At 34.2% G+C, this 13,564-nt stretch overlaps 1 protein-coding gene across 2 annotated transcripts in view; it reads left to right on the forward strand.

The window, feature by feature from the left end:
* VRK2 (VRK serine/threonine kinase 2) overlaps window positions 1-13,564 on the forward strand; it is an 87,433-nt gene that overhangs the window by 50,780 nt on the left and 23,089 nt on the right. For both annotated transcript variants that reach the window (XM_074286983.1, XM_074286984.1), the window contains one exon: window positions 4,735-4,867. In XM_074286983.1, the coding sequence (XP_074143084.1) occupies window positions 4,735-4,867 (133 nt within the window). The remainder of the gene's footprint in view (window positions 1-4,734; window positions 4,868-13,564) is intronic.

Genomic DNA, 13,564 nt, shown 5'->3' on the forward strand with positions numbered 1-13,564 from the left:
TCTCTATGTATTTTAGAAACGAGGGCTTTATCAGATAAAGCTCTTGGATATAAAAACTTTTCCCCAGTTTTCTGATTCCCTTCTTGGCTGCATTGATTTTGTTTGTACAAAACCTTTTTAATTTAATGTAATCAAAATAATCCATTTTGCATTTCATAATGTTCTCTAGTTCTTCTTTGTCCATAAATCCCTTTTTCACAAAACTGGGAGGAAAACTTTCTCTTGTTCTCCTAATTTGCTTATAGTATCACAGTATCACCCTTTGTGTCTACATCATGAACTCATTTCAACTTTATCTTGATATAGGGTGTTAGGTTTTGGTCAATGTCTAGTTTCTGTCATAGTATTTTCAAATTTTGTCAGCAATTTTTACTAAATAGCTAATTCTTATCCCAGAAGCTAGAGTCTTTGGATTTATCGAACACTAGATTACTAGTCATTGGACTGTCTTCTTTTTTTATACTCGCTCCCTTGTCAATTGGATCATTTTTCGTAGTTTAAATTATTACTCTTTGCTTGTTGGACATCTTCACTCATACATTTTGCTGGAACTGCAAATTTAACATGTCCAAAAATCTAACTTTCCATCATATCTTTACCTCCCTCCCCTGAACAATAGTATGAAAAAAAAAAAAAAAAAACTGTTCATCCTCCCCCACTTTTTTGTTGTTCCTTTAAGTTACCAAAGCTCAAAACTTACAAATTCTCTAGAACTCTTTATTTTCCCTCATCCCATCTGTTGAATTAGATACTAACACATATTGATTCCACCTTCGTCAAATCTTGCATCCATCATCTCTTTTCCAATTATACTGTCTCTAATTCAAATCCTCATTAACTTTTTTCCCAGGATGTTGTAATTGTTTGCTGCCTGGTCTCCTGATCTATTTGTACAGATTTAAATATATCATTCTGCTGCTCAAAATACTTCAGTGGCTCCCTATTATCTGTAGATTAGATATTTATTGGCCTTTACAATCAGACTCCAATCTGTCTTTTCAAGCTTTCTAACACTCTTTTTCCTTTCATGCAGTCAAGTATTATTAAGCACCTACCATGTACCTTGTGCTTTGAGCTAGGGATATGAAGACAAAACCAAAAATATCTCTGTCTTCCATGAATTCACATTCTACTTGTGCACATATTACATATCAGGTAACATGCATTCTCTCACTAAGAATTCACTGAGGCTATTCCTGTCTAGCCAAATCTGATGGCTTTTTCTCAGCCCTCATCCTTCTCATCCCGTCTACTATATATCTTCATCCTGATGACCATTCTCTCTCTTTTCTCCATGTTTTTTCTCACTGGATTTTCATGGCACTTTCCTTCCCATCTCTTTAATTGTCCCTCAGTTTCTTTCATTTATTATTATTCATATCCTGCTCCCTAAATGAATATTCCTCAAGGTCCTGTTTAGCTTTTAAAGCCCTTAAGACCCATTATTTATTAATGTTTACTCTTACCCAATACTCTTGAATATAGTAAAACTGGAATCCTTTCTGTTTCTCACAGAAAGCATCCCATGGACCTGTGTCCATGTTTTTGTATCAACTGGCCCCTAAGCTTGAACTGCCTCTGTTTCAGTGGATGCTTTTTTGCTTTCAAGTCACTGCTCAAGCAATATATTCTACATGAAGCATTTAACTGATACTCAACTGCTAGGGATTTCTCTTCCAAATTCACTTGTATATAACTATTTTATATTTATTTTTATGCCTATTCTTTTTTTAAAATTTTTTTTATTATTTTAATAGTTTTTATTTACCAGATATATGCGTGGGTAATTTTACAACACTGACAATTGCTAAACCTTTTGTTCTAATTTTTCCCCTCCTTCCCCTCCTCGCCCCCCAGATGATAGGTTGAGTATGTTAAAATATAAATTAAATACAATATATTATACCTATTCTTTATATATTTATATACGTTATCTTTACCATCTAGAACAGGATGTTTCATTCTTTATATTTGTAACCCTAGCATTTTGCACAGTACCTGGGTCATAGGAAAGTCTTAATAAATTCTTATTTAGCTAGATGGTGCAACAGATAAAGTACTAGGCCTGCAGAAAGTTACATCTGAGATCAGATTCAAACCTTAGATATTTACTGGGTGTGTGATCCTGGGTAGGTTACTTGACCTCTGCCTCAGTTTCCTCATCTATCTTAAGTAAAATCTTGTAGCCATCATTTCCTTTCCATTTAAATTTCCTCTATCTTAATTTAAATCCTCATTAGTTTAATTTCATCATTAAATGAGATATTTTTAAAGCACTTTATGCAGTATCTGGCATATATAGTAGGTGTTATATAAAGGCTTGTTCCCTTCTTTTCCTCTTCTTTTTGTAAAATGGGAATAAAAGTGCTTATCTTCATTGTTTGTTGTTTGTATCTATGCTTGTTATCAATTGAATTATTTATAAAATGTTTAGCACAATGACTGAAACTTAGTAGGTTCTTAACAAATGTCTGTTTGATTGATTAATCTCACATATCTGCCTATTGAAGTCCTCTTTCTTTCTTAGCTAAGTTTCTAATCTTTTCATGAAGATGTTCTTGAGGTGCCCTTCCCTCTAACCCCAAGCTGAAAGTCAGTGCATTAATTAGAGCCTTTTGTCTAAGCCTTTCTTTTACATTCTTGACATTCTGGTATCCTCCTTGATTGTAAACATATCTTACTCTTTCATTAGATTGTAAGCTCCCTAAGATCAGAGCATCTATTGTTCTTAATTTTTCTTGGGTTGGTAATTTTCAGATGCTTTTAATCAGAGCATTCCTTTATAAGAGAAATTCCCAAAATTCATTTAAAATGATTCTATTTATTTTTTAAACTATGCATGTTTTCATATAAATGCTTTTATGAGAGTTAACTAACTAGGATCTAATTATAAGGATTATAATTATAAGGGCTATATATCCTGAGGATTTCTGTATATAATTTGTACAAAAAAATGTACATGCAATACATTCTAGTACATAGTAGTGCATAGTTTAATGCTCTTTGGTACTTTTCTAAAATCCTAATTTCATTGCTACATGGACTTCTTTCACATCCATCCTTATAGTAGTCACACTCCCCCTATTTCTTATATTGTGTGATTCCTCTATATATTTTACCATTTGTTCTCCATAGAGAATCCATCAGATGACATTTAGCCCTTTCTTTCATTGCATCATAGGAGTACCATTACAATCACATCACAGATGACTGTCCATCTGTTATCTCTCATTTTTATTTCATGATCAACCTATCTCCTTTTCTGGTAGTGTGTGTCCCCAGTGATGCCTTTTAGGTCACTTCTCATTGCTGGTGACATGCTATTTTCATCATGGCTCTTTCTATTTTCTTTTGAATTATTTGTATCTTTAATTTTTCTAAGATGGTATTGTTTTACACATGGAGAATGTGGCTCTATAGCCCTTTTTGGTCACAAACTTTTGAGGGTTCCTTCAGTCTTAGAAATGAACAAATAACCACACAGCAGAAGCAGTTAATTCAAGTGGCCAACTATTTCAATAGTTTAGATTTCCTTGGGGGCAAAGAGAACAGTGATTTCCAGGACCTCAATGTGAAATAGTACTAAGTCTGAAAAAATAACAAAAGCTCAAATCTCATTTTCTGTTGTATCCTAGCTAGCTAACTAAGCATGCTAATACTCTTTTTCTTTGTAGATGAAAATTTCTAATATGTTCATTTTTTCATAGCTTGATTAAAATTAAAGGAAGAAAACTATGTTTTCTTTCTATAGATATTAATTGTAAAATGCAGGTTCCACTGCCTTAATTCTGTCCTCTGGCAGCCGCCTCATTAAACTTCAATTCCACCACTAAAACTTAAAGAAATAGTAATGTAGCATTTAAGGGAGGAAAAAAAAAAGTTGATTGGTTTCTTTTTTTTTTTTTTCTTGGGCAGCCTTCACATACATGCTTTGGAAAATACCATTTTCTGACCATGGGTCAGAATAATTGTCTAGTCAAAACAGCTCTTCATTCACTGATGCTGGAGCTATAAACCAACTCCTTTTTTTCTTCCTCCAATGTAATCTGAGAAAAATTCACTTGGATTGCTTTCTGACTTCTAACAATCTATATTCTGTTTGGAGATCCTGCTTGCAATTCTGACTCACTTGCAAAGATAACAGTGATGATATAGATTGGTCTGCAAAGCCAGAAGTCCTGCATTGATGTTCCATTCTTACCCGTAGACAGCTTGATGGTGTTTTTTGAAGAGTCATTGCCTTTTACAGTGTGTCCACTGTTTTTATGCTTCTTGTTAATAGGAACTCGTATAACATTATGTTTAAGTTTAAAAAAAAATAAAAACCTTTGCAGTCTCCTCCCCCCCCCCCCTTTTTGTCACATATATGAGTTGCAAGAAGGGGTCTGGGGAGAGACATGGGTCTTTGGTATGAGGACAGATAAAAGACAACATTGCATTTTATGATGTCTGGATGCCCACCTGGAGGGAAAAGAGCTTAGGAACAAAATAAAAAAGCAAAAAAATCTAACTCAGCCCAGAAATAAGATATGACTACGGTGAAGGAAGGATTTAAATGGGGAGGTTAGTTGTTATAGCCCCCAGTTGCATGTATTTTATCCTAAGGCACCATTTGGCTTAATAAAATGGAGATCTAAGGCTGTCTTTAACCTATCAGTTTCTTAAGACTTAATTATAAAGGTTATACTTTCAGAGGACAAAAGCATTATTCATTTGTCTGTTCATGTCTTCCAGGTTTATCTTGCAGATTATGGACTTTCCTACAGATATTGTCCCAATGGGAACCACAAACAGTATCAGGAAAATCCTAGAAAGGGCCATAATGGGACAGTAGAGTTTACCAGCTTAGATGCCCACAAGGGAGTAGGTAGGTTTTCTTTTTTATTATTTTATTTCAGTAGTGTGATTATAGAATGAGTAATCAGGCTGTGTAGTCTGTTTCAAGAGGGGTAAGATTTTAAGGATTGGTGAGATTGTATCAGGTGTGAGCTACTGTTATTGCAGTGAATATGTGAGAAAGGGCTAAAGACCTGGATACCAAGCTCATGTGCAATTTGCCTAGGAATTTATTAGCTTGCACTAGTACACCTAAAGGGCAGAAACTTTGCCTTTTCTTTGCTATCAGGAATGTTACAGTCATGGTAAAAAGTGCATGCGTATAAAACTTCCCTTTTTGGGGGGAGGGGAGATAGTCTCCATGGCAGAATATTTGAAGATATCACCTCTTAGTGGGAGGGGGAAAACCCAACCTTTTTCCAAAACTATAAAGTGTTAACTTTTGAAAATCTCTTGCAGTCGCCTTTCATATATCTTACTTATTTAAACTCACTTTGATGGTATCGGAAACACATTTGCAGGTAAATTACATACATAGTCCTTTTATTGGATATTGATTGTACTGCCTTGCATTCCAAGGCAGACTTAATTCAACAATTCCCTAATTAGTTAAAGTCATAACCTATGTCTTGTATTCATTTACCATTAATTAAACCTTAGCTGTTTATTACACTGCAGTCCAAATCCAATAGTAGACCCATAGAGCCATGGAAAAGGGAGTGGGAGGTCAATATTGAAAATATATGGCGCCAAGTTCCACTGATGGCTGCCTTGTTCACAATCAATGTGGTCAATGCAACACAACTTTCTTAGTTGCTATGTCAGCAAGACAAAAAGTCAATTCGAATGTTATGCTAGTGGAAAAAATGGCAATTATTGAAAAACTTTGGCTTGCAAAATATATTGTCTTTTATAAAGTTTTAATTTTTAAAAAATATTTTCAAATATACTAACCCAATTGAAGTGATATTTTGTTACCCTTTTGGAAAAGACTTACAGTGTCACTAATTACAATTAGAAACTTGCACTTGTTAATAGCTGCTGAACTGTTACCTTAAACTAATACTTTCTAACGAGTTTTAGTTGGCACAAACAACTGTGTATTATTGCCTTTTCTATTAAAAGGACCATTGACCATGTAATGTAGAGGGTCTTGATAATTTGCCAGAGCTATTAAAACCCATGGTAGTTTAAGGTAGGCCAATGGAAAAATGAAATAAGATTGTCAGCTGTATTTTCTTCCGCCAAAGAAGTGTTTTGAGGGTAAATTTTTTTTTCTTGTTTTAAAAGACTGGGTCTCCAGCCATATCTAGCCCAGGCTAGAAGTCCAAGGGCCACTCGTGGGCCTGGTCCCACTCTTAGTTGCACAGGAACTTTGATCTACTCTATTTTCTAACCTGAGGTAGTTCACCTCCCCACTCCCCAGTTCCACAACCTGGTGGTCCCCCTTTTCCTGGAGTTCACTGTATTGGTGCTGGATTTAAGAAGAATGTCCAGTCAGCACTCATTGCAGTTCAGAAATCCCAAACAAAGCCACCAGCCTTAGCCTACTTACCTTGTGGCAAGAATTACAGGTGTGTCACCATGCCCAGCCCAGGATAAAATTTGAAAGGTAGGAACTAGCCTCTTCCCTTTAAATATATTAAAAAACAAACAAACAAACAACAACAAAAATAAAACTTACTATTTTTTTTTTTTTACTAAGATAGAATTAAGTTTGAAAACTAATAGTTATTTATATATTTGCTTCCACATACCATCTCTCAGATGGCCATAATATTTTAATTTAGATTTGTCATACCCAATGAAAACCGCTTACATAACTAAGTTTTCATCCAACTCATATTCATATTTAACATGTTTACTTTTAGTTTTTTAGATTGAAACTTTTCTTCTGCCTAAATTAGTTGCAGATTGTATTTATTTTATTCTTTGCCAGATTATTGGCAGAGTGAGGCTTTTGGGAGGAATTTAAGATGTTTTTCTCACATCAGTGTAACTGGAAATTTTGCATCTCCTGAGCTGGCATTATTATGCTAGTATAACTGTACTACAATATGATTGGCCCAGGTATTTCATGTATATTAACTGAAACAACTACAACACTGAGCTAATTGTGAATTTTGAGCGATTTTCTCTTAATCACCTTTCTCCTTCCTCTTATAAAACCCCTAAAAACTCTAGTATGCTGTAGAACTTTCTGGCACCCTATAACTAGCTAATTTTGTACCCAAGGCAAGAATATAAAATTGTGCCACCTTAGCTCAATGGCTTGGTACTTTGGAGGTAGTAAATGCACAGTTTACATCTTTTTTTTTTTTTTTTTTTTTTTTTTTCCCCTACACCCTCCACCTTTGCACAGTGAAGTAAATTTTCCTTTTTCAGCTGGCAGTTTCCAGCTCGGCAACTTCCACTCTAGTAGTACTTTCTATTGGACAGGTCTAGGTTTCTGCCTTGCCAACTCTAACTGTGTCATTCTTTTCCTCTAATGCATGGCATTATTACCTGAATAAGCTATCTTTTATAAGAAAAGAGATAGGTTGTTTTTTTCCTCCATTACCAAGCAAAATTTAGGGGTCATTGTTTTTCCTAGAAAATAATAAGTTTTGATAAAGGGATTTTCACATTTAGGTTCTTGATTTGCCAAAAATGAAAGCAAGATCACTCTATATTTAGTGAACTGATCAAATTCCTAATTTATTTCCTTTTTTGTTAGGCTTAACTCACATATATAATTTGCTTTGAGCAAATACAACATATAGAAAATTAGTATTTATTGGAAAAATAGATTAATCAAAAATTAATTTGCAAAAGAATTCACCATAAACTACAAAGTAGAAAATGTCATTTAAAGTAGTATTTGATTTTTACAAAACTTTTATGAATCCATATGTTGCACACAGTGTAGGTGTAATCTGCTTTCTTCTTTCTTTTTCCATTTATACTCTTTGTGCACAGTTTCCATAAAACTGTGACATAAAACTCACGCTACTCACTGGAGACAATATGGAAGGGTTCAGAAGATATTGTCAAGGAAACAATTGTTTCTGAACTTATGTCATCACCCATCTCTTTTTTGTATTATGAGCTTAAATCTTTAGGCAGCTTATAGCATAGCCCAATCCTTAATACTTTCCAGCAAAAAACAAACGACAGAAAAATACAAACATATGCAAAAGAAAAGCAATGCAAACAGTCTTTGATAATGAATTGTTCTTGTTGGCAGAGGTATCTGCCAGTATATTTTACTGCCATAATATCAAGACCAGTTTGGGGATCTAGACTAGCCCATAAACTGAGTTCTCACTGATTTTATACATTACCAACAGCTAGCTTCTGAATAAAAGAATAAATTATACACCCTCTTTAGGATTACTGAGATAAATTTTTCTCTTTCTATTTTAAAAGCTTAGTTACCTTATCCCCTTGATTTTACTACAAATTAAATGGGATTCAGTTAAGTTGGCAATTCCATGAAGACATTTTTCATATCATTGGTAGATACCATCCATGTGGAAAAAACCACCAGTTGTCTTCATTTCATTTGGGTTAATTAGGTAGCATAGCAGATAGAGCATATTTGAACACTGCTTCATATATTTACTAGCTGTGTGGCCCTGAAAAAGTCATATAACTTTTCAATCTCAGGTTTATAATCTGGAAAATAGAGATAATAATAGGAACCTACCCCACAATGTTTTTGTGAGGATCAAGGAAGATGATAGGTGTAAAGTGTTAATTATATGTTAGCTAATATTATTATTATTATTTCTTAACCAGTTGTTTCAGCAAAAGATAAATCCTGCTATAGAAAATGGTAAATCAAAATTACGTTTTTTATTTGACATTGCATTATATTAATGAAATTCATTAAGCCACACTGAATTTCATTTATTTATTTATTTATTTTTTGCCTTAGACACTTAACACTTAGTATCTGGGCAATTCACATTGTCTCAAAACAAAAACAAAAATAAAACAACCAAAAAAATTTTTTTTTTGGTTGAAATTTCATTGACATATCTTGTATTTCTGCCTGAAGGCCAAACAAAGAGATCCAAAAATTCTTATATCTGTGAATTAAATAATAGTAGTGTGGTATCATGGTTAGGGTGCTGGAGTCAGAAAGACCTAAATTCTGCTTCAAATAGTTAGCTTTTTTTACCCTAAGAAAAGCCATAAAATCTGTATGCTTCAAGCAACTCCTTAGGCCCTCACCTATAATGCCATAGGTGGTTCATTATCAGCATTGTACCCATATGAGGATATCCCTAAAAGGATTAGTTCACATCCTAAACATTTGCTTCTTAACTTTTAGTATACTAACTGTGTAGCTTAATCTGAGAGTAGCCTTCCTTCTGTTCTGAAAACAATGAAATGCCATGAAAACTTAATACATGTAAACAAAGAAATCTGTCAGAATATTTGATGTTCACCTGCTGTAAAAATTCAAAAATATTGACACTGCTATGTTTGGTCAGACCAATGAAATAATCTAGTTTCAATTTAAAATTAAATTATGAATTGATCATTTATGGAGCTCTGCCTAGAGTGTCTCAAGTTTTGGAGATTATTTGTGGTAAGATGATCTGGGAAATGGAGCTCTAAACCTCATTTTTGTTTGGAATAATTGGGTTTTTATAATGAGGTAGCTACTTATAAGAGGTGATTTTTACCAATCAGCTCTTTTCCATTTGAATGTCTTTAATAGTTGAGTTAAAAAATATTTCTTGGCTATTAGCTTGTTCTGTTATTGCTGACAGGGTGAGGGGAGGAGGTGAAGAGGAAGAAGGAAGAGGGGGAGGAAAAGGGGAAGAAAGGAATGAGGAGAGGGAAATAGAAGAGGAGGAGGGAGGGAAATGGAAACCGAGACATATAAAGAAGGAAGGAAGGAAGGAGAAAGGGAGAGAGGAAAGGAGTGAAGGAGGGAGGGAGGGAAGTAAGGAAGATAAAGGAAGGAAAAGGAAAAAAAAAGAAAGGAGGGAAGGAAGATATTTACTGAAGCAAATCTTCTACAGATTTTAAATCGTGGATAATTCCAAACTCATTTTTTTCATGTGACCTAAAGGTATTTTCAGAGGGACTAAAAAACTTCATTTAGTGTAAAATTAGAAGAAAATACATTGGGCTAAAATGTTACCTTCTTCATTTTTTATTTTTTTATGAAACCCAAGATATATAAACCATACACCACTACAGGCTTGTTGCTGGATAATTAAAAAGAATTATATCTACGTCAAATGCACCTTTTTAAAATTTGTTACATTGTTAGTAGTGTTAAAAAGTAATATTTAGATCAATACGTAGTATGGATTTTTGTAGATTTTCTACTCACTGAGGCATGCAGTCAATACCTAATTTCTCTGGAGATATACTGCACTTAACATATTGAGCTTCTCTAAATACTTCAGACCTGTGCATTGAGTATGTAAGACTCATTTTAATTTGCCATCATTGATGACCATAAGAAGAGTATAAGCTATCTAAATTACATTCTTCTTAAAATATGTTGGTCTGTGCAGGGAATTTCAAGATAATTTTCCTTTTTACAGTAGAAGGAAATGTTTTGCACTATATTATTATTATTGTTTTTAGCCACTTGCTACATATGCAGGAAATCTAAGTCTTAAAAGTATTATTTCTTGCATGGCTTCCTTTCACTCATAATCAAGCCCTCAGACTTATAAAATATATGTGAAATAAACTGAAAATATATTTACGTGTTTCAGAACCTGGAAAATTGACATGGTTTAAGCTTTCTACTAGTTTTCTTAAATGGAAAATAAAAAAAATTAACCCTTTTCTTAATGACATACTATGCTCAGTTCAAATAGTGGGTAGTGAAATAGCATAGAAGTGGGTGATTATGTCTACATGTAGATAAAATTGGCTGTTTTCCATCTTCTGTATATGAGCTCTAATAAAAAAAAATATGGTATCATACATCATCCAAGAAACAGCATTTGTTGTGGACACAATTCTTCACTTTCCCTCTGCCTTCCCTCCTCCCCCCTTTCAGATTTGGCATTTGGGGTTGACTTTTCAGTGTTGGCATATATCTTAACCAGTTTCTTTTTACTATCAGAACTCTTTGATTGGGTGAAGAATTCATTCTATTAGATAAACCATTGTAAAGCAAACCAAATCCCTTAGTTTGTAGTTAGGTGTGCAGTCTCTATTATTTCTGTGATGGATACTATTTACTATTAATATTACGAACAGTAATACTAGCAATTCATTTGCAAGACAATTTACATAAATTTGCCTTTGATCCTCACAGAAAACCTATGAGGTAAGTGTATTATTGTCTCCATTTTATGATTGATGAAACAGAAGCTTAAAGGTAGCATTGGACCTGAAGTCACACCTGAGTTCAAATCCAGCCTGAAACATTCATTTAGTTGTATTATTGGGTAAGTTCTATGTGACTCAGTTTCCTTATCTGAATAATGAAAATAATTTAACCTATTTGGGAGGGGGCTTTGTGAAGACAAAATATTTGTTAAGTGTTTTGTAAGACTTGAAGCACTATATAAATAATAGAGATGATGATGAGGATAATGATGATGATGTGATGATAATTCAGTAAGTAAGCCAAAAGGCTGAGTGCATTTTGAGCCCAATTTTTGACTCTGTATCCAGCATACTCTTTACCACATTATGCAACTTAGATTCTTAATAGATTTTAAGTAACTTGACCAAGGTTACATGGCAGAATGTAAGTCATTCAGAGGAATGACTGAAAATTCAGATCTTCCTCACTTACAGAGCATTATTCTTCTGCCTTGATATTACTGTAATTTTTGAAAGGGAGAACAACATGTTATACTTCAAATAAAGCATTAAATACTATCCTCTAAGAATATATAGTGCGACTTTAGAAATCTCTCACATTAGGGAGATGTTTCCACTCACTGGTGAAATCACAGATCTGGACCCCAGAAGTCATTGTAAAAATGTTTCATTCATTCCCATTCCAGCCAGAAGTTCATTTCTATTTGTTGCCCAGGTAGAAAAACAAGAAATTCCTTGATCTTTTAATTTTCCACATCATCATCATTAGCTTCTTGGAAAAGGATTTCCTTGCTTTGGTCATCTAATTGTTCTTTTTCTTCCATATGTCAATCATTTAGCAAGGATGGGAATAAGCAGTCATAGAGCTTATTGTGCCAGGCACTCTGATAAACACTTTAATATTATCTCGTTTGAGCCTCTAAAAACTCTTCAAGGCAGGTGCTGTTATATTCCTGTCTTACAGTTGAAGAAACTGAGGCAAAGAGGTTAAGTGATTTGCTTAGGATCACACAGTAATTGTGTGTCTTTGGATTTAAATCCAAGTCTTCCTGCTTCAGGCATAGCACTTGATCCACTGCACTAAGCAGATGCTTGAAGTAGATGTTTTCCAGTTCATACTGTCTATTAAATGATTTTCATGTCCTATATTATGTTGTGATATACTGTAAGTAATACAACAGGAGAGGGGCAAATAACAGCCATACCCTCTAATCAGCACCCTCATTCCTCCTCCTCTACACTTCAGTCAAGCTCCAGGCAACACGGATGGAGCTATTTGACTAGAATTCTGCCCCACTTAAATCTAATTTCATGTCAAGACGTCACCCCCATGATATCACTGATTCTCTTCAAAAAGCCAAGGATAAATAGTGAGCCTGACCCTAAATCATTTCACTGACCTGACTTCATGTCCCGAATTTGAACTAGCATCTTATAATAGCTTAATTGCCTATAGCAGTTCAAAGCATGATTTTACATATAGCAAGCAATCATTTCAGGTAGACATTGGCTTCTGGCATCCCATCCAGTGCTGAGATTCTGTGAGAGTAACTTTTCAATGAGAGAAAATTTGGGGTATAGGAAGGCTTTTTATTGGTGATCCCTCTTGGAGTTTCAGACACTGACATTTTGTCCAAGTCTTTTGTCCAGAGCTCATTTGTCTTTGGACAGACAAGATCTCATAGGATCATAGATCTAAGGATAAAAAGGACTCCATGCCATCTTACTTCTCAGGATAACAAGGCCTAATTAGGTTAAAAAAATGATTTAACCAAACTGGAATTTATCCTGGGTAGAATTTGAGCTGGTCAGTTTCTGAATCTAGGGCCAATAGTCTTTCCACTGAGCTTCCATTTTCTTATGCTTGAATGGAAGTAAAAGTTTTTAAAAATCATAAACCCAAGTACAGAAGTTCTGTCTTTGGTTTGCCTATACTAGTGCTATTTCCCTACTACCCCAGAGTAAGTGGCTATGCCACTTAATTGGCATAGTATGAAAAATAGTAATCTAGTATGTCCTTTGAAAAATGCCATCTGCATCCAGAGAGAGAACTATAGAGACTGGATGAGGATCACCTTTTTCACCTCTTTTGATTGTTGTTTGCTTTTTCTTCCTTGTGATTTTTACTTTTTGTCATGAATTTTCTTTCACAAAATGACAAATATGGAAATATTTTAAAAATTATTGTGTATCTATAACTTATATCAAGATTTCTGGCTGTATTGGGGAAAGGGGGCAGGTAAGAGAGGAAGGGAGAAAAAATTTATAATTCAAAATCTTACAAATATAAATGTTGAAAATGAATGAATGAATGAATGAAGTATTTTTCTCTGTTAACCTTGGGCACAGTCTTCTATAATTGCACACAGTTTCAGCAAGAAAAGTAGTTCTGTATACAATGAAATGTGTAACAACCAGAAAATCATCCTAGAAT

Source organism: Sminthopsis crassicaudata, chromosome 2 (assembly GCF_048593235.1).
Source record: "Sminthopsis crassicaudata isolate SCR6 chromosome 2, ASM4859323v1, whole genome shotgun sequence".
Classification (NCBI taxonomy): Eukaryota; Metazoa; Chordata; class Mammalia; order Dasyuromorphia; family Dasyuridae; genus Sminthopsis; species Sminthopsis crassicaudata.